The following is a 25,519-nucleotide window of genomic DNA, read 5'->3' as shown; positions in this document are numbered from 1 at the left end:
GTTTTGAATTCTTGAAACTTTTAAAGATAGATGTACACGTACATACATGTATGTACAGTAGGTGTTATTATTAGTTGTGTAATTGTCAAATTTGTCTTAATCTTTAGATGTTTCTGGCATACATCTTTCTGTTTGTATAGTGCATGCATATTAAAATCAAGAGACAAATGGTGATTTGTTACTGCTGCATGCAAATCTGTGTTGATTATTTGCAGTCATGTAAGACTTTAATTTATAGCAATATACACTGTATGCTACACAGATCGCTGTCATTGCATATATGGATAGATAGTATAGAGTCATACCTGACTTATTTCTATTCCAGGGAATCAAACATCCGGAATACTTTGGATTCATTTGCCGTGAGAAGACTTCAACAAGCAGTTACATGTGTTATGTATTCCGATGTCAGACAGCAGCCGTGGTAAGCTCACAGTACTTGGCAATATTCATATACTTATGCACAAAATCAAATCTGACAAGAATATCATATAAAAAGTAAAATGTTCTGTTCAGTCTTGACATGATAGCTATCTCTCTACCCTAATGTAATGTTACTGGACTCCTTCATTTTGTTCAACTTGCACAAAAGACTGGGTATATCATACAACTTGTATATTAGGCCCAGTGTTTTACATGCAAATCTTGTTGTTTTCAAGTTTAGCCTGATATTAAAATGGATAGAATGTAACAAGGTGAAATAAACCAAACCAAATCAAAGGTGTTACTAGGTTGAAACTTTGCATTTGTATTTCATGTATATGTACTGTCCTTTTTGGTCATTAAATTATATGGATCAAGTACATTTGCAAAGTTCTACTCCAATCTTTACTTAATTCTACTATACTTTCTGTATTGACATTTGTATGTTAACAACAGAACTTTGACATTTGTATTCAGTACACCATGCTTTTCTTACAGATGGTAGATAATTGCATGTCCAATCTACCAGTAATGTGTCTGAGGCCTTTTGCAGAGGTTCCCTCTAAAATTGTGGTACAAGACATACAACTGCTGACATCAGACCATGGATGAATGGAACCTGTTACAAATAGGGAAAGTAAACATTGTCAAATGAATTGGATTAATAGCACTGGGCTCAGCATGTTGGACATAGAGACTTACATTTCATGGTTTGATAAGAAGTTTTATGGCCTCTTTATGTGTACATGAAATGCCAGGGGAACTGGAAATTTGTTTGTGAACATGAACTACTGTACTATGTAAAGTGGCCATAGAACTGTTCTTATCAAATGATGAAATGTAATACAGGTAAGTCTTTGTACTTCCAACATGCTGCGTCAAGTGTTATTAATCTAATTCAGGTGTTTACTTTCCTTGTTTGTAACAGGTTCTGTTTGTCCAGTTTGTAACAGTCGCAGTTGTGTTTCAAGTCTAATTTCTCAGCAATAAAAGCAAATGCCACATTGTCAGATGATATCTGTCTTCACATTCAATTATTTCTCCAAAATGGTTCATCTTTGTCATTCATACATCTTTTTAACGTTTATCAGATTAATATCCAGTTGACTTCATTTCCAATTCATGTGTATACTTTCAAGTTTACCTTCTTTGTTTACAGGTGGATGAAATTCTACTAACATTGAGACAAGCATTTCACTCAGCATTACAGACATCTCATGTCATATGTGAAACTTGTCCAATGCATCAACTTCATAAACTCTGCCTTGAGATTGAAGGTATGTGGTCAAATCAGTTACCATAGTAATCAGTTTGCTAATATTTACCAAGTAAAGTGATATTTTAAAGATTAAATGGTATGTCAATAGCTTAAAAACAGGCCCTGGCTTGTTGGTGTAATATACAATGTAAGTTATTCACCTTTGGAACAGTGATGCATGGTTTTCTCAAGATTAGCCACATTCGAAAAGTCTTTTCAAAACATAGGAGAATTTACCTCACTTTCCAAAAATATAAGAACAGAACACCCGAAACAACAACACCATGACAATAATGACATAGGGTCTGTTTAAACTTAAAAAATATGATTGCACGTTTGCACTATCAATAATATCATGAAGTTGAGGTCTATATCATTGTCACCTAATGAGGGCTCACTCACTGAGATAGGTCTATAGCATTGTCACCTAATGAGGGCTCACTCACTGAGATAGGTCTATAGCATTGTCACCTAATGAGGGCTCACTCACTGAGATAGGTCTATAGCATTGTCACCTAATGAGGGCTCACTCACTGACATAGGTCTATAGCATTGTCACCTAATGAGGGCTCACTCACTGACATAGGTCTATAGCATTGTCACCTTATGAGGGCTCACTCACTGACATAGGTCTATATCATTGTCACCTAATGGGGGCTCACTCACTGAGATAGGTCTATATCATTGTCACCTAATGAGGGCTCACTCACTGACATAGGTCTATATCATTGTCACCTTATGAGGGCTCACTCACTGACATAGGTGTATAGCATTGTCACCTTATGAGGGCTCACTCACTGAGATAGGTCTATATCATTGTCACCTTATGAGGGCTCACTCACTGACATAGGTCTATATCATTGTCACCTAATGAGGGCTCACTCACTGATATAGGTCTATATCATTGTCACCTTATGAGGGCTCACTCACTGACATAGGTCTATAGCATTGTCACCTTATGAGGGCTTACTCACTGACATAGGTCTATATCATTGTCACCTAATGAGGGCTCACTCACTGATATAGGTCTATATCATTGTCACCTTATGAGGGCTCACTCACTGACATAGGTCTATAGCATTGTCACCTTATGAGGGCTCACTCACTGACATAGGTCTATATCATTGTCACCTTATGAGGGCTCACTCACTGAGATAGGTCTATAGCATTGTCACCTAATGAGGGCTCACTCACTGACATAGGTCTATATCATTGTCACCTTATGAGGGCTCACTCACTGACATAGGTCTATAGCATTGTCACCTAATGAGGGCTCACTCACTGACATAGGTCTATAGCATTGTCACCTAATGAGGGCTCACTCACTGACATAGGTCTATAGCATTGTCACCTTATGAGGGCTCACTCACTGACATAGGTCTATAGCATTGTCACCTTATGAGGGCTTACTCACTGACATAGGTCTATAGCATTGTCACCTAATGAGGGCTTACTCACTGACATAGGTCTATAGCATTGTCACCTTATGAGGGCTCACTCACTGACATAGGTCTATAGCATTGTCACCTAATGAGGGCTCACTCACTGACATAGGTCTATATCATTGTCACCTTATGAGGGCTTACTCACTGACATAGGTCTATAGCATTGTCACCTTATGAGGGCTCACTGACAGGTCAAACACAATTATAGTGAAATTTTCTACCTAAGAATATGAAAACATATCTCATTCTCAGAAATATACCTTAAATGTCCAGGAAAAGTACAGTAACATGTGTTATATGCTATACATGTATGTATTCATCATAAATTCAGTTACGCAATCAATAGAGAGTTGTTTTGTATAAAAATCTTTTCTGATTACCTAAGAGTAGTACAGTAGTGGTCTTTGTACTCTTCAGTTGTGTTGTATTAAAACCTTTTCTATTTGTTATTGTCATACTTTCATTCATTTGAGTTTAATCTACAGAATATATGAATATATCATTTTGATAATTGCATAAATTATGATAATTTTTACACAGCCCTTTTGCACACTGTAGTCAAAGCACTTTGCAATTATTACCCCTGGTATGTTTGTAATAGAAAGAGCTATGAGGTGGTATAAATAATTTATATTTTATATTATTGTTATATCAAGGGTATCAAGGGTATTTGTATACTCCTAGCTACATGTACCTCATACATGCCAGAGGTCGTGTACTTGCCATTCATTCTGAACTCGAATTCTAAAACTGTAGTCTCAAAATTTCGCATCGCATGTTTAATATGCAAATTCAGCTGGTTGTATAAATTGAGTGATAATGTTAAATTGTTGACATGTATAAGGATAATTGTCAAAGTGGTAGTATTTATAACTGCCTGCCAGTTAGTGTCACAGAATTTCAAAGGTTAAGTTATGACAGTCTGTTAGTACACATGACACAGAATTTGAAGGTTACATTATTTGATGAGTTGATGTGTATGTCATGACAATCATCATTATTTGTTATAAGTGACCTTGAACTCATAATTATGTAGGTCATACACTTAGACTTACACCAGTGGAGATAGGATGTGATACAATATGTACAGCACAGCCCTTGGATAAAGAATATGAAAAATACAGCTCTACAAAAAATTTGCCCCCCCCCCCCCCCCCCCCCAATAAATAGTGGACAGTCCTGTATGTGATGTCAATATATACATCAATACTTTCAGGAAGAGTAGCCAGAAATGGAACAATCCTTGCAGTATCCGTAGTGTAAGGTCCATTATATTCACTGAATTTCAATTTTATTTTCCACAGCCCAACCTGGCAAAAAGCCCAGTCCAGGTATTAGGATATACTGCTATATTTAACACATTGACATCATTTAGTGGATCATTTACTAATACATGAAATAGTAGAACTCCATGTGTGAAATGTTTGCATCAGTGACATTCTTACAAACAAATAATAGAAATTAGAACTAACAATGAATGTAAAAAGTCTACATGTAGTCATTTCATCAAAACTGTCTGTGAGTAGCTACACAGTAGAACTATCAATATTAGATGTGAAGTCATTTCATCAAAACTGTCTGTGAGTAGCTACACAGTAGAACTATCAATATTAGATGTCTAGTCGTTTCACAAGAACTGTCTGTGAGTAGCTACACAGTAGAACTATCAATATTAGATGTGAAGTCATTTCATCAAAACTGTCTGTGAGTAGCTAGCTACACAGTAGAACTAACAATATTAGATGTGTAGTCATTTCACCAGAACTGTCTGTGAGTAGCTACACAGTAGAACTAACAATATCAGATGTGAAGTCATTTCACCAGAACTGTCTGTGAGTAGCTACACAGTGAAAATGAAAAATGTGAGAGAAAAAATATATAAATGAAAAACTTAAATGTGATTCTGTAAAAAAAAAAGCACATCTGTGCCGAAATGAAACAAGTTTCCCTTTCAATTTCATAACCCTTTGACACAGTTAAGGTCTGTATAATAAGTCAGTGTATGGATTAATGTTGTATGAAAAGTGTCAGTCAAGGCATTCTGTGGTTCTGAGTCATACTTTTTGTCTAATGAACTATTCCAGTAACACAGTAAAGTCATAGTACTTATTTACTATCTTTATCCTGTTCTCCTCAACACTTCTTTTTGTCAAAATTTCTTATTTTCTCATTTCAGTAACCCACAGATCAGTTACATTTTATCAAATACCAAACACCGGAAATTACAAATTGAGTTCAAATTTAATGTACTATTTTAACATACATGTAATAATATTGCTGGTAGATGAGGGCATTCAGGAATACTTCATTGATTAGATGTCATTCACCTTTATCTAGTCCAGATCAACCAATGGATAAAGGCTAACTTAAGGGGTCTTGTCAATCACTTTGTAATATATGTGAGAGCTAAGGCTGAGATAAGATTAATAGGCCTTGTCAATCAATATTAATCTATAATGACAGTGACACATGTCATTCCATTTTTATGAAAGAAGATAATATTTCATAATAACATGACACAGGATATGTGTTTATGCTCAATTTATAGAATTGATGTAGATGTTGAATAATTTAAATAGTTATGAATTGTTAAGGCATAGAAATATTCAAATAATAACATAGAAGTAGATGTAAAATGAAAGTAATTGAAATATGTTTTTGTTAATTGTTGTCAGAAGATTTAATATTTAAAAAAATTACGATCAGTAAATAACTTGCTGTTTACTGGTTGCTAAGTTGAATTATGACACTTGTACATTAATAATAGTTGTGGTATTTATTGCGTTATTATTATTATTATTATTACTAGTATTGTTATTATTTACATTAACCTTAGGGTTGTATTAGATAACTCAACAGAAAAGTTCATAGCAGTATTACAGTAACTACTTTCTGTAATATAGCGCCCTCGGTGGTCAATGAACATTGGGTTGTGAAACTAAATGAAAATCATTGATGGTTTCAAGTATAGTTTTACAATTGGCCTATATGACTAGACTTCTCTATACTGTAAGGATATTCTCAGATATTGTTTTCTGTCTATCTGTAATAATTGTTTTGTAAAATGTCTTGACTTTTACTCAGTTGTTGATGAGCTGTAAATCACAGAATACTCTGTGCAGAATGACAAGACTGAGTGGCATTTCATTGTCAGTTCTCTCCAATACACAAACTATAGGTAACATAATGATAAAGGAGTCTAGTCATATAGGACAATTGTGAAACTATACTTGAAACCATCAATAGTTTTTATTTAGTTTCACAACCCCCCTATGTTCATTGACCATTGACCACATTGGAAATAAGTGTTTTTAAAAATACTTTTATGTGTTATCCTCGGTGATTTTTATACCTTGTATTTTAATATGTACTTATATAATTTTTACCCAAATAAAACTCAACTCAATGGAACTCAGAGAGATACTAAACTGTATAATTATGTAACTTAATAATTGAAAACAAATATTACTATAAGCAGTGCTATCACATACAACACCATACATGTACATTAACCCCCCCCTCCCCCAGCACAATCTAACATATAATGGGTACATGTTGTAACAATATTTAGATAGAACAAATTTGTTTGAGTTAGGTTGGTTATCTGTTTACTATTACCGAGAAATGGGAGCAAATATTTTATTCCTATTTTTAAAAATGAGATTTGTACTAGTCTTGTAAATTGATTATGATATGAAATAGTCACTTTATGAAAATGAAAGATAGTTCTAAAAAAATTCCTGAAAGTGTTTTGTTTTTCTGTCCAAAATTTGAATTAATATGAAATATGACAATATCAGTTGAGAGATCTGGGTCACACAGCTGTGAATGTGATAGAATAGCATGTCAAATTTATAGAATTTCATCATCCACTATATTAACACGCATCATCTTTTTACCGTATACATTTTTTTGTCTCAAAAAATGACATTATCTGTGTTAATTATAAGAGGAGAACTATTCTTAATCAAAGAGATGATGTAAAAAGTAATGGTTTGAAATTAATAATAATGTGGTCAGGTAAGTTATAATATTTCAATATGTTTGATTAGTAGACAAAAGCTGTCCAACCATATGGTGTTTACACGTGTACATGTATATGTGTATCATTTCACTTCAATTCAATATTTGATAGAATGACGTCAGAAAGTCTTCAGTTTTTGTCAGCATACATGACTTAGTTTTTGACAATAGCGGTCTGAAGTACCATTCTATGAAAAAAACCTGAAATTGTCTGCAACCACATATGGTAGGCTCTTCTGTGTAGAGACAGGCTTTTTTTTCACTTAGAGCTAATTCCATTCAATACTTTATTGCTCATAGGATTGTATTGATTGAAACCATTTCAAGGTATTTTGAGTTTAATATTTATTTACTTGATAGGGAACAGCTGGAGTCGGATGTCAGTGAGTGAACTGAGTAGTTGGTAATATCTAGTTATTTAGTTGGCAATATCTAGTTATTTAGTTGGCAATATCTAGTTATTTAGTTGGCAATATCTAGTTACTTAGTTGGTAATATCTAGTTATTTAGCTGGCAATATCTAGTTATTTAGTTGGCAATATCTAGTTATTTAGTTGGCAATATCTAGTTATTTAGTTGGCAATATCTAGTTATTTAGTTGGTAATATCTAGTTATTTAGCTGGCAATATCTAGTTATTTAGTTGGCAATATCTAGTTATTTAGTTGGCAATATCTAGTTATTTAGTTGGCAATATCTAGTTATTTAACTGGCAATATCTAGTTATTTAACTGGCAATATCTAGTTACTTAGTTGGCAATATCAAGTTAATTAGCTGCCAATATCTAGTTATTTAGCTGGCAATATCTAGTTATTTAGCTGGCAATATCTAGTTATTTAGTTGGCAATATCTAGTTACTTAGTTGGCAATATCTAGTTATTTAACTGGCAGTATCTAGTTACTTAGCTGGCAATATCTAGTTATTTAGTTGGCAATATCTAGTTATTTAGTTGGCAACATCTAGTTACTTTGTTGGCAATATCTAGTTATTTAGTTGGCAACATCTAGTTACTTTGTTGGCAATATCTAGTTATTTAGTTGGCAATATCTAGTTACTTAGTTGGCAATATCTAGTTATTTAACTGGCAATATCTAGTTACTTAGTTGGCAATATCTAGTTATTTAGTTGGCAATATCTAGTTATTTAGTTGGCAACATCTAGTTACTTTGTTGGCAATATCTAGTTATTTAGTTGGCAACATCTAGTTACTTTGTTGGCAATATCTAGTTATTTAGTTGGCAATATCTAGTTACTTAGTTGGCAATATCTAGTTATTTAACTGGCAATATCTAGTTACTTAGTTGGCAATATCTAGTTATTTAGTTGGCAATATCTAGTTACTTAGTTGGCAATATCTAGTTATTTAGTTGGCAATATCTAGTTACTTAGTTGGCAATATCTAGTTACTTAGTTGGCAATATCTAGTCACTTCGTTGGCAATATCTAGTTATTTAGCTGGCAATATCTAGTTACTGGTGTCACTGGTACATGTATGTTGTGAATTCAATTTTAGTAGATTATTGAAAATAAAACTTTATGAACATAGTGTGATGTAATGGTAAAGTCTGGAAATCACAATATTTTCAATTTCACTCAAAATCCTAGGTCAAAATTCTGTGAAATTATCAAACATTTTACCTACTAGTACTTCTTAACCTTTACAAAAGGCCATTTTTTAATCTACTGTTTCCATGGAAATATTGTAGACATTACCTACCACTCACATCATTTGTCAGACTTTGCTTTAAATTGATGTTAGATAAAACCATTGACTCTTTGATATTTAAAAGATTAATGTATTCAGTCAGGAATTTTGTGTTTGGTAATCTAAAGAAAACATAAAGGTCAGTAAATTGACGTAATACCTCTATTTGTATGTACGTTATACTTGAAACAGCTGAATCAAGTCATATTGCTAATAAAGGACCACATACGATGATGTCGCTTTCATTAGTTGATGTTTTATAGAATGTATATTACGTCAATAATTTGGCCTGGAATCTCAATCTTTGATAACCGTGTGATTGTTCCTCTGGGTATTTACATTTTCCTACGTAGCTTGGAAAAGTAAATGCATTTTAGGAAATGAGTGTGGGATGAATAATTCACATCACATTTCACCTTTGGCGACTGAAGTCGGCATAGTCTTCTAATGCACCGTGATAACAGCTCAAATTGATGGCTACGATTTATACAGGTTTTTGTCTTATTACAATATATGAATTATTTATCAGCTGTGAAGTAGTTTTCCATGTCAGATAGAAAGCAGTACTTCCTGTTGTTCTATATTTGCATAGCTCTGTCATTTCATGGAAAAGTTATTTGTATTAAAAGAGTGCAGCTTCTTCACCTGAGGACTGAATGTTGACAGTCAATATAGGAAATATAAATATACTTGATGAGTGGAATCTACTCTGAGAAAACACACAGTATGCTAGAGATGGTTAGATACATGTTCAAATAGACATGAAAATTGAGAATATGTTGTGTGTTTTCTTAGATTTAATGCCACCTACAGAATTCTGTCTCCATGGCGTTTTGCTAGATCACATTGTATTGATTCTGATGAGAATTTTACCACTTACTAGACAGACTTCAATATGTTTAGTACTTGGGATTACTAGATCATGTATCTCATTATGAAAATATTTTTTTTTTTTTAAACTAACTGCCATTGCAAAGACCGCTACATGTAGTTAGTTATAGACTCTGTCTTTCACAGTCTGCACATCTTCTAGTGGGTATATGTTTTGGGATGTTTACTAATAATAGTTTGACACTAAAATTCAAATGTTTTGTAGATGTATTATATATCTTGGTTTGATCTGTTCTCTTTTACTGACTCCCTTTATCTCCCCTTTCCTTAGTAAAGAAATGTTGTTGATTCTTGATAAGTTTGACCGTACATTTATTTTGATGATTGTAGTGTGACAGTGTGATATGACATATATGTATGCTGATATGCCAAATGAAAATAGACATAAACAAAAATAGTTTATGAAGTAACATTACATGTATATACAATGTACATGTACATATAATAGTTCTATTTATATCTTATGCCAGTTTTGATCTCTTCAGTATACCATTATTCAGTAATTGAATATAAAACATACCTGATAGATTTGTCAGTGCAGTCAAAATTATATAACTTGTCAATCATAGTACTTTTACCATGTCAATTCCATATATGGTAGCTCATTTACCAAATATGGCACACTGTCACAGTCCATCAAAACCATGCATAAAATTTATAGGAAAGCCTTTTCCAATGATTTTGCATTTGTCTGTTTCAACACATGGTCAATTTCATTCCTTGAAAGCCGCATACTTGTAATTTAGCGATAGTTTATTTAGTATAATTTTAATTTTAGGTCAAAATAAAATACACCAAATAAGACAAAATGTTGACAGCAACTGATATGGATTTTTATGAACCTAAAGTATTATTATAAGATTATCTGTTTAACATCTGTAGGGAGGATTATGATAAAGATTAAACAGAATATACTCATAGCCTCCCTAATCTGATCTCATAACTGATCCACAAAATAAAAGACTGACATGTATGTGAGCTGTTGGTAATGAGTGGCCATCTTGAAATCTGCAAGTTAATTGCAGTTCATTTGTTTCTGAATTGATAAAGTCATTGTGCCTCTGTCAGCCCAGCTGTATAATTATAATAATAATAATTTATTTATACTGGATAGTTCTTTAAGCATATAAACACTTGTCTCCCAAGAAGTCCAGTGAGGGCCATCCCTCATGGGTTCAGTGTTAATGCAAAAGGAAACCGGAGTACCCAGGGAAAACCTGCATTGTTTGGTAGAGTCAAACTGAACTACACTCTTCTTACTTATATTGGGGACCTGATAGGAAAGAGGTTGCAATGTGAAGAATTTTATCAAATACACATACAGAGGCTGCAATGGATTGTATTTCCCTGAAGGAGGTTTTTTAAGAATGAAAGGCTTCCATTGGTTTGTGACAGGTGTACTCATCATATTGTAAAACACTTTGAACACAATGTGAGATGAAAACCTATATTCTTGTAATTTCACCTCAAATGTACATCAATTGTCAATGTTTTCACTATTTTGTTACAGGTCAGTCATCCAGCAAAGTGCATAAACTATTACTGAAGAGGCTAGAAAACCTAAATGACAGTCAACATGCTGAAATAGTAGCCATGCTTAAGGTAAACTTAGTTTATTTTGTATTTACTACCACAAGCTGAAAATATCAGCTATTAGTACTAGTAAAAAGTGTAATTCCATGACTCCAATATTGCACTTGGCAAAAAAAATATATTTTACAGCGCTGTCTCCATTTTACTGTCAGTATTATTAAATCACATCATATATCTAAATTCATTTTCACAGTTAAACATGTACATTTCCCCATACCAAAGGTAACAAGAGTTTGATATTAAAGTACCACCCTGAACCCCATCACTTATCCCCCCGTACCAAAGGTAACAAGAGTTTGATATTAAAGTACCACCCTGAACCCCATCACTTATTCCCATACCAAAGGTAATGTGAATTTGATATGAAAGTTCATGTTTGTTTCTCATATTGTAATATTTCATCCTTGTGTCTTTCCAGGAAAACAGTGTGAATGACCAGGAGGAGAATGAAATCATTATGGCATTTCTTAGATCTGTGTGTGAAAGTAAACAGAAAACACACTCACACATCAGTGATAATGGCACTCAGAGAGAGGTGAGAAATGAAAACAAGATCCAGTATGCTATATTTCTGTCAAGTCAAATCCAATGTTGGAAAAAAGTGTTGTTTGTTGTTGACTTGATGAGCTCATTCATTCATTCATTTATTGCACTGTGTCCATTTTGACAGCAAAAGTCAAGAATATCAAATTTCATCAATGTAACTTCCTCATGTTTATTTGACAGAGTCCCAAACTTTTGGGAAATACAGAGAGTGCTAAACCAATGTCAAAGTTTGACTTGTTCAAGAACAAGGCTAAGAAGTCGTTGTCAAGTTCATTTGATAACATACGGGTAAGTCAGTTGTCAATGAATAGCGCCCTCTGGTGGCAATGTGTGAAGTTATTTACTGTAAACTTTTGAAACTCTATCGGTCATTGAGCTACTTTGAAAGTTTTATTTTGATGAATGTTTACTTAAAGTACATCATGTACATCAGTACAATCTGAATGTTTACAGAAAATTGCTGGGAGCAATTCCCAGCACAAAAAAAACAAATGAATAAATAAAAAATACTTAAAGTAGTAATTATCTGATAGTGAGGGTAACATATATCTTTCTTTAGAATTTTATTTGCTCAAAAAGAAATAAGAAAATTGGGTAAAAATCAACTTTGTAAAAATGTCACTATCAACAGTTTATTGGTGCATTGGTATATCTAGGAGTTATGTATATGAAGATGATTTGATACGAAATTTGTGTCATGATCATGCATATCTGATGACAGTGTTAAACTTAGTGGAGAGGACCTTGTTAATATGACGTCCAAAACTAGCCTAAGGCTTTTTTTAGACATAGTTTTGTATAATTGACCAACATTTACTTTGTAGACATCCTTTATACTTATTCCACAAATGGACAGGATGAAATTACAAATTATTAACAACTACTCAATCCACTCATAGGTCTTATCTCAGACTATGGTACCACCTACAGTTCTTATCTCAGACTATGGTACCACCTACAGTTCTTATCTCAGACTATGGTACCACCAACAGTTCTTATCTCAGACTATGGTACCACCTACAGTTCTTATCTCAGACTATGGTACCACCTACAGTTGTTTCTTACCCTTATACAACTACATGCTGCATTAATTTCATTGAAAGGAATTTAGTCTTCAGAGTGAAACTGGATTGTCCCAGTGTAGAGATGACATCGATGTCTGCACTCTATGATTCATGTAAAATTACAAGTGATATTCAGAATTGATGATATCTTGATTTACAGGCTTTCAGACACAGAAGTGGTTCTGGTTCTAGCACAGATCAAAGATCTAGAGATGAGAATGGTGTCTTTAATACTGGGTACAGAAGTAGAAGTAACACTAATGAGCAGGTAAACACAAACAAACTAATTGTTTCTTCAACATTTTGTAAGTTACATGTATATCAACAATATGAATTGTTCTTAACTAGCATGCTAAGTTTGAGTTCTGACAATAGCTAGTGGTGCTTAAATATCTCAGTAATTAGAATACAACACACATATCTGTTAATCTACAACAACCAACGTACAAACAAAGCTTGTGTCCCTTTAAGTTATAAAATACTAATTTCATCAATTCATCCATTTTCATCATACAGGAGGAATCACCAGCTAAGCTATCTGAAATGACAGACTCTCCCCAGTCAGCGCCCCCAACGCCTGCCAAACTGAAAAAAACACATAGTCAAGATACAGAGGACTATACAAGATGTACCAAGTTACCATCACCAGAAATGAGAAAACGCAGCAGTACAATTGGTGAGATACCCATCAGTCCAACCAGTCCAATGAGTCCTACCAGTCCTAAGTACTTTACATTTACTACACCAAAACGACAAGAAGATCGGAAACCAGAGTCACCGGCTGTCAAGATTCTTAGGTATGGTATAGCTAGAGTTTAGTGATGTAGACATTTTTTGTAAGATTGAATTTTGGTTTGCATAGTTTTGTGTTATTGTAATTTGTCAAAATTTTGGATCAAATATCACCTTTGTGTATTTCAATGTTGACAGCAACCGTGATATTGTAGCTCAGTTCACTTTATGTTTAACTGGAACATTCTAAGATGTACATGTAGATAGGTTCACTTCAGGTCTACATGTACCTTGAACATGCTATCTTGGTTCAAAGAGTTGTGTCAACATTTACAATGCCATGGCCAGTCAAATTCTAATCCATGAATGTTGACAGTTTATGACATCTTAGCAGTATAGAGAGGCTGATATTTCTAACTTTTGAGTATGTCTTTGAAAAGTCAAATATTTTTGTTCAATAGAAGACAAATGTCTGAGATGCCCTCAACACCAGGACCAATGTCACCACGTAGAGGTTCTTGGAGACAAGCAATATTCAACTCAGTAGTAACACCACTGCATCATCACCATCACCATGATGAATCTCAACCAAGTATGACTAAAGGTGAGACAAGCTAATAAGTGATAAACACAATAAACAGCGCCATCTATGGCAGCATAAACGAGAATGACAGGTTGTAGTGGAAAGCACTCAATGTATCATATTCTGTTGAGTTTTTGGTGTCAATTTCTAATTCTCGTGGAGACAAACTCGCCTAGTCGTAGTCATATGTGTCAATCTTTACTGAATATCTGTGTTGTCCATGGTGGATGTCTAACTTATACATATAGAGAGTTTTCAATACATTGCAACCCAGTTATAATATCTGAAAAGTATATTTAAGAATATCATTTTGTTGGTCTAGTCAAAGTATCATTTCAGTAGAGATAGTGATCTATAGTGATCTACCTGTGTAAGAAACAGACTAAGAAAAGAAAGATAATTATCTTAAATGGTCATGGTCTGCAACTTGTAAGTAGTTGTTATCATTTTTGCTTCCAAATAAAATATTACTTGATGTTCCCATTTATTGTCACTTATCTAAAAACCAGCAGCCACTGGTGAAATTCCTACCATATAAACTGTTGTCATAGTGATACTGTAGTCTAATATATAAGAATATAATAAGGTCATTTTATACAGTATCCCACCAGATAATACGATAGGAGTTTTGTCAGTGACTACTAGTCATTAAACAAGTGATAGTGAAGGCTAAAATATAAGTAACCTTTTATTTGGAGGCAAAAAAGTGACGAAAAATACTTATAAGTTGCAAAAATGACGAAAAATACTTATAAGAAAAATACTTATAAGTTGCAAAAGTGACGAAAAATACTTTTTCAGTTGCAGACCATATCTCTTTAATGCGACCTTTATGTATAACAATTATTTATTACATCTTTTGACCTCAATGTGATTAGATACATCCATCTGTTTGAAAAGATGTACAATCATATATACTGTGTGAAATTTCCTAAACTTAAATAAAGACATGTAGATTTTGCAAAAACACTCAACTTATATACTTGATAGAAATACATTTTTTCAGTTGTAATTTTCATTGTTAATTAATGTTGACATAATGGATAATAGCCCCATGTATGTTCATGATGGAAGAACTATGATTTATGCACTTTTGATTGAGAAATAGACATAACATGTGTTTCGAACAAATCACTCCTTCAGTGTCTAACTGGATCTGTACAAAATGATCCAAATTTGCTGGAGGTGTTGAGTAAACTGGAGGTGTGAAATGGTTAGATTCAATATATGTAATATCAGTTACTGTTGTCAAAGTACATGTACTTGTCATTTTCAGATAATTATGTACATCTAACTTTTCACCTTAGATGATATTTTTCTACATTGGCATTAAGTGATAGATTGTTAACTTTGATATACACGGCCTCCAATAATCTTCTTTTATCCATCTTTTGTTCCCTGTCGATGATCTTGACTGATTTTGAAGTTACATGTAGTTCTGGAGGTTGATGGCCTTTTTATGTAATGTGTTGGTTGAATGCTGTGATAGGTCTTTCTTCTTATGTACCTCAAATCACCTGTTGGTTTCCTACACAGAAAGCACTGCACTCTGGTGTAGAGCAAGACAAAAATGTTTTAGATTTTTGGCTTGTATTGTATGGGGGGGGGGGGGGGGTAGGGTAGGAGGAGGAGGTTGTAAATCTGTAAATAGCAGTCTCCATCTACACTTTTAACTGATACATAGTTGAAGAGTTTGTGATTGGCTCATGTCTTCAAAATGATATTACAGGAGATGGACTGTTGTTTCAAAGCATACTGTGTGTAAATTAACGATGACATTTACCTTAGCATGTCTGTCTGATAAAAGAGTGGCTGTGACATTTAGATTTGGAATCATGTTATGGTTTATGTGTTCTATTTTAGTTTGGATAATTGAAGATAATTGACCTGTGTTATTTAATACATCTACATTGTAACCACTAGTCTTTGAGTTGAAACTAATGAGCGTATCCCAATTCACTGGATATGTGGTATTTTAACAGTATGCCATACAAAGGATGGCTAGCCTTAGTTGCCTGGTGTTAGTTGCTAGCTGACTGGTAAGACAGACAGAGATACAGGGACATGATTTGAGACAGGCAAGAGAGACAAAGAAGGGCAGAAAGTGAGAGAGAAATGGACAGATACACAGACAGGAAGGCAGATGATTGACAGAGAGGCCAGAGATTGAAAATTGAGACAGACAGACAGACAGACAGACACACACACACACACACACACACACACACACACACACACACACACACACACACACACACACACACACACACAGAATATGGTACATTTGCTTTAGAAATCAAAAATTAAGATCCAATTTTATTCAAAAACCTGTTCATGGAGTTTTAGCTCAGCCTATCCAAGATTTTAGGACAAAATTGAAGATTTTCACCACTTGTATCTGTACCTTGTTTATTGTAAATATATAATTGTTTGCATAGACTAATGATTTCTGTATTTTGTTCTAAGTAGATTACAGCAGAGATTTAGACGAGCTAGGCTGTGAAGGACCTGGAAACACTGAACTAAGTTCGTTGACTGAAAGGAAACCCAGAAAACCCAAATCAAGGTTTAAATCCAGAGCTGCCATCAAAGCATTGTGGAGGAAAGCCATTCTGGAACAGATACTGCTTCTCAGGATGGAAAAAGAAAACAAAAATTTACAAGGTAAGAAAAAGAACTAACTTCTTAATGACACTGGTTTTTAGCAGGGTAATTGTCTTCCACATTTAAAATGATAACATAGTGTAATTTTGATAATCATTGTCTGTATTTCTTTGCTATGTGAAGTAATACCTCACTTTGTAAATGTGTGTTTCTGTTATGTTATGGGGCGGAAAGTTGTCAAAATTATCAAAAAAAACCTGTTCTATATGTTTGAATAAACATATCCCACTGCCAATATATGCCCATTTGTTACTCGGTTCTGAAAACTGAAAAAAACCCACAATTTTTCTTCTTTTTCTTTGCATTTCATTATATGAAACTAGTAATGTTATACAGGATGTCATGACTTTGTTTAAATTCCATTTACTTCCATGGCTCAGTCCAAACAATAAATGAGAGAATTTGAAAAAAAAATGTAATGATGAATGTGAGGAAAAAATGTATAATTTTAGACATTAAGAATTGAGTGTCTATTTTTGAGGCTCAAAAGCGATAGGTTGGAATATGAATGTATATATGATTCAGATTAGTGCCATGTTGCCAGATGTTGTCAGCTTGGTCCTTTACATGTAGGAGATTATAGTTTGCTTTAGTGTACAAAGGTCACCAAATATTCAATATTATCTATCAGATCATGGATTTAATACGTAAAAGTGGTGAGTAGTATCGGCAAATATTCCTTTCCCCAAATGTCTCCCATTTCTGTCTGTTCAGTTTTCCCGTGTGAAATATGGAATATTTTTCCTTCTCACGTCCAGATAATAGTTGCCTGTCATGAATGCTTTCACGTTATTTTGAGTTAATACATAGTAGATCGCAAATGGAAAGTTTAGTGCGCTAATTTGATGGAATTTTTCATGAGTTTTGATACCTATTCTATGTGGGCTTTCAATGGTCTTGATGTAATCCTCAATTGTATGAAAATGTCAACCAAGTAAAACAGATAACACCGCAACCTTGTGAAAATGACTGTACCAGAATACAGAAAGCAAAATGAATGACTCAACAGATTTTATATTGTTTTTGCATTGAATGTAATTAAAAACTTACATTTCCCACCAAATATTTTATGCATAAATTTTGTCCAAATATACTATAATTTTCACTTAATACAAATTCCTTTTAGACCAAAATAGCCTAGAATATTTTGTTGAGTACATATTCTACAAAAATGGGACCAAAAATTTCAAATCTGTGCACATATGCAACATAATTGTATTGTAATTGTATTGGTGACACAGCTGCAGTCAGCCATTTTTTTTTCATGATAAATTTTCTGTCAATGTTGTTGTCTGTCGTTCATTCCCTATTTGTTCATTGTTGTAGTTGTATTGTTATCTGTGGAATTTTGATAGAAAGAAAACTGCATTCTTGAATCAACTGAAATGAGAGAATATGAGTTGGAACACAACCTCAATATGTGTATATTTGTATTGCCAATTGTGTTTGTGTTATGTCATATCTTCATTCATTTAAATATTCACTAATAGAACTAAAAGACCATTCATATGCCGTGCCCACATAGGAAGCAGGTATAGAACTTTTTTCAACATTCAAGCTTTCAAATTTATCCACTGTACAGTGACCTTACAGAATTTTTTTTTTAAATGTTGCTCTCAATTACGTTATGTCAAAACTCCCACTATGCACCTACTTTAAAAACATTTATTGAAAATCCATTGTTGACCAGCTGTGCATATTATGAATGTATTTCATGACAGGGAGAAATCCTTCATAAAAGTAATTATTGAATAGAAACTAGATAGCTAAGCCTATACCATGATGACCTTACTTCACTTTACACCATATTGCCTGCAGTAATTAGAATCTCATGTTTATTTGGCTACCAGGACAAAATCAACTTTGGCTTCTAAATTTAGCTCATAAATTTATCTTTTTTGGGTGGAATTGTGAAACGTTCATCTGATGTTCGTACTGTTATGTCTACTTTGTATCTCCCATGCTTACGGCGTACAAAAAAATAGGATATTTTGTGTTTTATTATGGGTACTCGCTAATAACATTCCAAGGTAAGACAAAATATGCAGAACCTGTGGTGGAGGGAGCTTTATTCATTCATTCATTCATTCATTCACAGTGTTTGTATTTATAGTGTGTTTTTTCTTGTTTACATTCTTGGACATATGGCCTTATATGTAGTTTTTCAAACCAGCATGAATTACCTGCACAGTCTTAATAGTTTATTTCTGAGTCACAGTGAACTTGTCCAGACATTTATGTACAGTTTTTTGTTGGAATATTCAACGTGTAATATTAGTTACAATGATATGGTTACAAATAATGTATTTGTAACTTAGATAACTGCACATACAATGTACACAGGTGTCACCTATATACGTGGAATATTGTTGTCCTCACACAGACACAGATAAAGACACAGACACTCACATACACACAGACACACAGACACTCACACACACACAGATACACAAAGACAGACATGCACACACATAGACAGATACACAAAGACACAGACATGCACCACACAGACAGATACACAAAGACACAGACTGACATGCACACAAAGACATGCACGCACACACAGACACATGCATGCACACATACACACAGACACGCACACACATGCATGCACACGCAGACACACAGACACACACACACATGCATGCACACGCAGACACACAGACACAGACACACAGTCATACATACATGTACACATCTCTGCATTTCATTTCAATGTCATCTTCAGATTTGAACTGTTACCTATTAACCTAATTTGATTCCTCTTATACTATAGACAAGTGTACTAACTGAATTTCATCTCTACTTTATACTTTCACATCCTAAATTCTAGAAGCCCACATGACACTTTGCATTTTAAATAGTTGTCATACACAATCTAGGCCTATTTTCAAATAGAAAGTTGGTGATGATAGTGGTATTCATTCTTTCCTTTTTGTCTGTGTAAACATTTCAGATTCCCAACAACCTCAAATGAAAAAAGGAAATTGTGATCTGAAATTTTTAAATTACCTGACACCTAGTTTTCTAACTACAAAATAATATCCTTAGGAATTTTTTTTGTACCAGAGGACATTTTTACAGCATTTACTTATTTTCACCAGTTAGCAATACAAAACTAACTCGTCTTCATCAAAATTCTGTCATATTTTTGTCGTCTGCTAAACAAATTTTCAAAATTGTACAAATAAAAAATCATACAGCATCCCTCTGTTCAACCAGTAAGGACTTTCACAATGAAAGTATGTTCATTCATGTATTTCCTACATCAGTATACTAGGAAACTACACTGGTGGCTAGAACTAGAAGTATAATTTCCTATAATATGATGTACTTACTACTGTCATCTTTATTGAATACACAGCCTTGAAAGTATTTTCATATCATCTGTTGCCTATAATTATACCTGAAACCGAAGGTCACAATAAATTTTTAAGTCTACACTCTAATAGTAATATTAATTTACCAAAATTGTAAACAAAAAATAAATTTATACAAATTCAACTCAAGGCTGCCCAGAGTATAGTTTGATAAGCCTCTATTTCTAAAAGATGATTTTTAAAAAATAATATGCACCTCTGTCGTTTTGTTACAACTGAATATTATATTGTAAGCCATATTGACAATGAATACTTCATTGCTAAGGACAAGTCATTACTATAGCTGACAGCTGGGTGAACTCCCACCACGATCACGATAGAGATCTAATTGTTGTATGGTCATTGCAGTCTTTTCACACAGGAACCATGCACTCGGATATTTGGAAATGATATTTTCATATGAATGTACATTATTTCTTTTCTGAAATATGCCCATTTCTTTGTTATTGATTTTCATGGAAACGTATACCACATAATTGTATGGTAATGACAGTATTGTTAAAAATAGCAGTGGGATGAAAGGAAACAAAAAATGTCTCAGACAGACAGATGCAGACACACTCACATGTACACACATAACAAGCCATACCCTGTCTGTTTAGCCATCCAGCCAATCCTAGAAGATCACAAAAAGTTTGACGTTAGTTTTAATAGAAAACACTGATATTAAACTTAAAGGGAAAATATGTGTAAGTGCAGAATTGGTGCACATATTTTTTTATCAGGCAAATTTACCTGATAATAAAAAAACATTATTTAGAATGAGATCACATAAAAGACAAGTGAATATAATACAAATTGTTCATATTTCAAATTTAAAAAAAAGGAAACATTATTACTTGAATTAATTAGATCTTAACATTATTGTGTGTTTTGCTGCAGTGCATAGATTAGTTTTGATATTTGTAGTATACATACATACATGTGTTAGAGTAGCCTTAGTTAATTCTGTGTTTCTTATGATTCAACTGACCCTATAGTTACTCAATCTAACAAAATGACACCCTCATTTGCATGATTAGAAACAACCCCATCATTTTGAAAGTGTTGCCATAAGAAACATAGAATGATGTGTGGCCATTCTAACCATGTCTTTGTTAGATTCCATTAATCTGCTTTGTGTAATTCTCTATTCCCATTGTCATTCATGTCATCATGCGTACCCTCAACTTGTGGCTTACTTTTGTTGCCATGGTGATGGTGTGGTGTCCATGGTTACGCTGTGTTGGTATCTGTATCCCTCTGTTACTATAGAGCTAATGAAGAAAGTAGTACATGGTACATGTATTCAATAATCCTCTAACTGTCATTTCACAATTTTTCAAACTTTTTTTTCTTCTTCAATTTTTTCAACTTTTTAGCACAACTGAACTTGTTCTGTTCTTAAGTATTTTCTACTCACTGCATCATCCACTGTTTATTTAGAAATGTTGTATTTGTAATCATGTTGGTACATTTTGTGTTTTTGTGTTCATGGTCATTGCAAGTTGAACAGTGCTGTTCAGAGTATTCTAATTTCATTGTTATCACAAAGTACACCAGGCTGAGACAAGCTGATCATTTCAAACTTTGCATGACGTAGTACTATATGTATAGCTGCAATAATCTTATGAGAATTGTTATAATGATATGCATGAATATTCTTTTCATTCAATCTTTATGCAAATTTTTATGATATATGCTAATTTTTATGATATATGCTAATTTTTGCTTTTACAAGGTCACCATGTTCACTCAAGGATGAGTTTGATTGACCAATTAATTCCCTAATGTTTGTTTTCTACCTTGTGAATATTCTCTGTCAAATAACCAAACCATATCTCCAAATGATCATAGTTTGTTTGTACTATTGTCAGCAATTTTCAAGTTTAGTGTTTATTTCAAGTGACAATTTGAAACACTTTAATCATAATAATTTATGTGTACACCTGGTCACTTTTAGACCATTTTGTTAGTTCTTACATTTTTTGAAAAGAAGGGAAAATTTACTCTAATCTTGTCCCCTCAACTCTCACCCTTACAATATTGGCTAGATTGTAAGATAATTAATCCTTACTAAACAAAGTAGTTGCATAATGAAAACTGCTATATATGCAGTCTTACCACAACTAGATAGACACATATGATGAAAACTGCTATATGCAGTCTTACCACAGCTAAATAGACACATACATTGTATGATGAAAACTGCTATATGCAGTCTTACCACAGCTAGATAGACACATATGATGAAAACTGCTATATGCAGTCTTACCACAACTAGATAGACACATATGATGAAAACTGCTATATGCAGTCTTACCACAGCTAAATAGACACATATGATGAAAACTGCTATATGCAGTCTTACCACAACTAAATAGACACATATGATGAAAACTGCTGTATGCAGTCTTACCACAGCTAAATAGACACATATGATGAAAACTGCTATATGCAGTCTTACCACAGCTAAATAGACACATATGATGAAAACTGCTGTATGCAGTCTTACCACAGCTAAATAGACACATATGATGAAAACTGCTGTATGCAGTCTTACCACAGCTAAATAGACACATATGATGAAAACTGCTGTATGCAGTCTTACCACAGCTAAATAGACACATATGATGAAAACTGCTGTATGCAGTCTTACCACAACTAGATAGACACATATGATGAAAACTGCTATATGCAGTCTTACCACAACTAAATAGACACATATGATGAAAACTGCTGTATGCAGTCTTACCACAGCTAAATAGACACATATGATGAAAACTGCTATATGCAGTCTTACCACAACTAGATAGACACATATGATGAAAACTGCTATATGCAGTCTTACCACAACTAGATAGACACATATGATGAAAACTGCTGTATGCAGTCTTACCACTGCAAAATTGACACATATGATGAAAACTGCTATATGCAGTCTTACCACGACTAAATAGACACATATGATGAAAACTGCTATATGCAGTCTTACCACAACTAGATAGACACATATGATGAAAACTGCTATATGCAGTCTTACCACGACTAAATAGACACATATGATGAAAACTGCTATATGCAGTCTTACCACAACTAGATAGACACATATGATGAAAACTGCTATATGCAGTCTTACCACGACTAAATAGACACATATGATGAAAACTGCTATATGCAGTCTTACCACAACTAGATAGACACATATGATGAAAACTGCTGTATGCAGTCTTACCACTGCAAAATAGACACACATGATGAAAACTTCTGTATGCAGTCTTACCACGACTAAATAGACACATATGATGAAAACTGCTATATGCAGTCTTACCACAGCAAAATAGACACATATGATGAAAACTGCTGTATGCAGTCTTACCACAACTAAATAGACACATATGATGAAAACTGCTATATGCAGTCTTACCACAACTAGATAGACACATATGATGAAAACTGCTGTATGCAGTCTTACCACTGCAAAATAGACACATATGATGAAAACTGCTGTATGCAGTCTTACCACAGCAAAATAGACACATATGATGAAAACTGCTGTATGCAGTCTTACCACGACTAAATAGACACATATGATGAAAACTGCTATATGCAGTCTTACCACAACTAGATAGACACATATGATGAAAACTGCTGTATGCAGTCTTACCACAACTAGATAGACACATATGATGAAAACTGCTGTATGCAATCTTACCACAACTAAATAGACACATATGATGAAAACTGCTATATGCAGTCTTACCACAGCTAAATAGACACATATGATGAAAACTGCTATATGCAGTCTTACCACAACTAAATAGACACATATGATGAAAACTGCTATATACAGTCTTACCACTGCAAAATAGACACATATGATGAAAACTGCTGTATGCAGTCTTACCACAACTAGATAGACACATATGATGAAAACTGCTATATGCAGTCTTACCACAACTAAATAGACACATATGATGAAAACTGCTATATGCAGTCTTACCACAGCTAGATAGACACATATGATGAAAACTGCTATATGCAGTCTTACCACAACTAAATAGACACATATGATGAAAACTGCTATATGCAGTCTTACCACAACTAAATAGACACATATGATGAAAACTGCTATATGCAGTCTTACCACAGCTAAATAGACACATATGATGAAAACTGCTGTATGCAGTCTTACCACAACTAAATAGACACATATGATGAAAACTGCTATATGCAGTCTTACCACAACTAGATAGACACATATGATGAAAACTGCTGTATGCAGTCTTACCACAACTAAATAGACACATATGATGAAAACTGCTATATGCAGTCTTACCATAGCTAGATAGACACATATGATGAAAACTGCTATATGCAGTCTTACCACAACTAGATAGACACATATGATGAAAACTGCTATATGCAGTCTTACCACAACTAAATAGACACATATGATGAAAACTGCTATATGCAGTCTTACCACAGCTAGATAGACACATATGATGAAAACTGCTATATGCAGTCTTACCACAACTAGATAGACACATATGATGAAAACTGCTATATGCAGTCTTACCACAGCTAGATAGACACATATGATGAAAACTGCTGTATGCAGTCTTACCACAGCTAAATAGACACATATGATGAAAACTGCTGTATGCAGTCTTACCACAACTAAATAGACACATATGATGAAAACTGCTATATGCAGTCTTACCACGACTAAATAGACACATATGATGAAAACTGCTATATGCAGTCTTACCACAGCTAAATAGACACATATGATGAAAACTGCTATATGCAGTCTTACCACAGCTAGATAGACACATATGATGAAAACTGCTATATGCAGTCTTACCACAGCTAGATAGACACATATGATGAAAACTGCTATATGCAGTCTTACCACAGCTAAATAGACACATATGATGAAAACTGCTATATGCAGTCTTACCACAGCTAAATAGACACATATGATGAAAACTGCTATATGCAGTCTTACCACAGCTAAATAGACACATATGATGAAAACTGCTGTATGCAGTCTTACCACAACTAGATAGACACATATGATGAAAACTGCTGTATGCAGTCTTACCACGACTAAATAGACACATATGATGAAAACTGCTGTATGCAGTCTTACCACGACTAAATAGACATATATGATGAAAACTGCTATATGCAGTCTTACCGCAGCTAAATAGACACATATGATGAAAA

At 33.8% G+C, this 25,519-nt stretch overlaps 1 protein-coding gene across 2 annotated transcripts in view; it reads left to right on the top strand.

Annotated features, from left to right (window-relative positions):
• Positions 1 to 25,519, top strand: part of LOC144438557 (TBC1 domain family member 1-like) — a 69,036-nt gene that overhangs the window by 21,617 nt on the left and 21,900 nt on the right. The window contains exons 3-12 of one of the 2 annotated variants that reach the window (XM_078127636.1): positions 326 to 424; positions 1,583 to 1,700; positions 11,257 to 11,348; positions 11,758 to 11,874; positions 12,066 to 12,173; positions 13,110 to 13,217; positions 13,466 to 13,746; positions 14,143 to 14,285; positions 16,734 to 16,928; positions 18,914 to 18,958. In XM_078127636.1, coding sequence (XP_077983762.1) covers positions 326 to 424; positions 1,583 to 1,700; positions 11,257 to 11,348; positions 11,758 to 11,874; positions 12,066 to 12,173; positions 13,110 to 13,217; positions 13,466 to 13,746; positions 14,143 to 14,285; positions 16,734 to 16,928; positions 18,914 to 18,958 — 1,306 coding nt within the window. The remainder of the gene's footprint in view (positions 1 to 325; positions 425 to 1,582; positions 1,701 to 11,256; positions 11,349 to 11,757; positions 11,875 to 12,065; positions 12,174 to 13,109; positions 13,218 to 13,465; positions 13,747 to 14,142; positions 14,286 to 16,733; positions 16,929 to 18,913; positions 18,959 to 25,519) is intronic. The other variant, XM_078127637.1, reaches the window with a different exon arrangement.

The sequence above is a fragment of the Glandiceps talaboti genome, chromosome 8 (genome assembly GCF_964340395.1).
Source record: "Glandiceps talaboti chromosome 8, keGlaTala1.1, whole genome shotgun sequence".
NCBI lineage: Eukaryota > Metazoa > Hemichordata > Enteropneusta > Spengelidae > Glandiceps > Glandiceps talaboti.
Note: the sequence above shows the minus strand (reverse complement) of the source record. Positions and strands in the feature narration are given on the sequence as shown.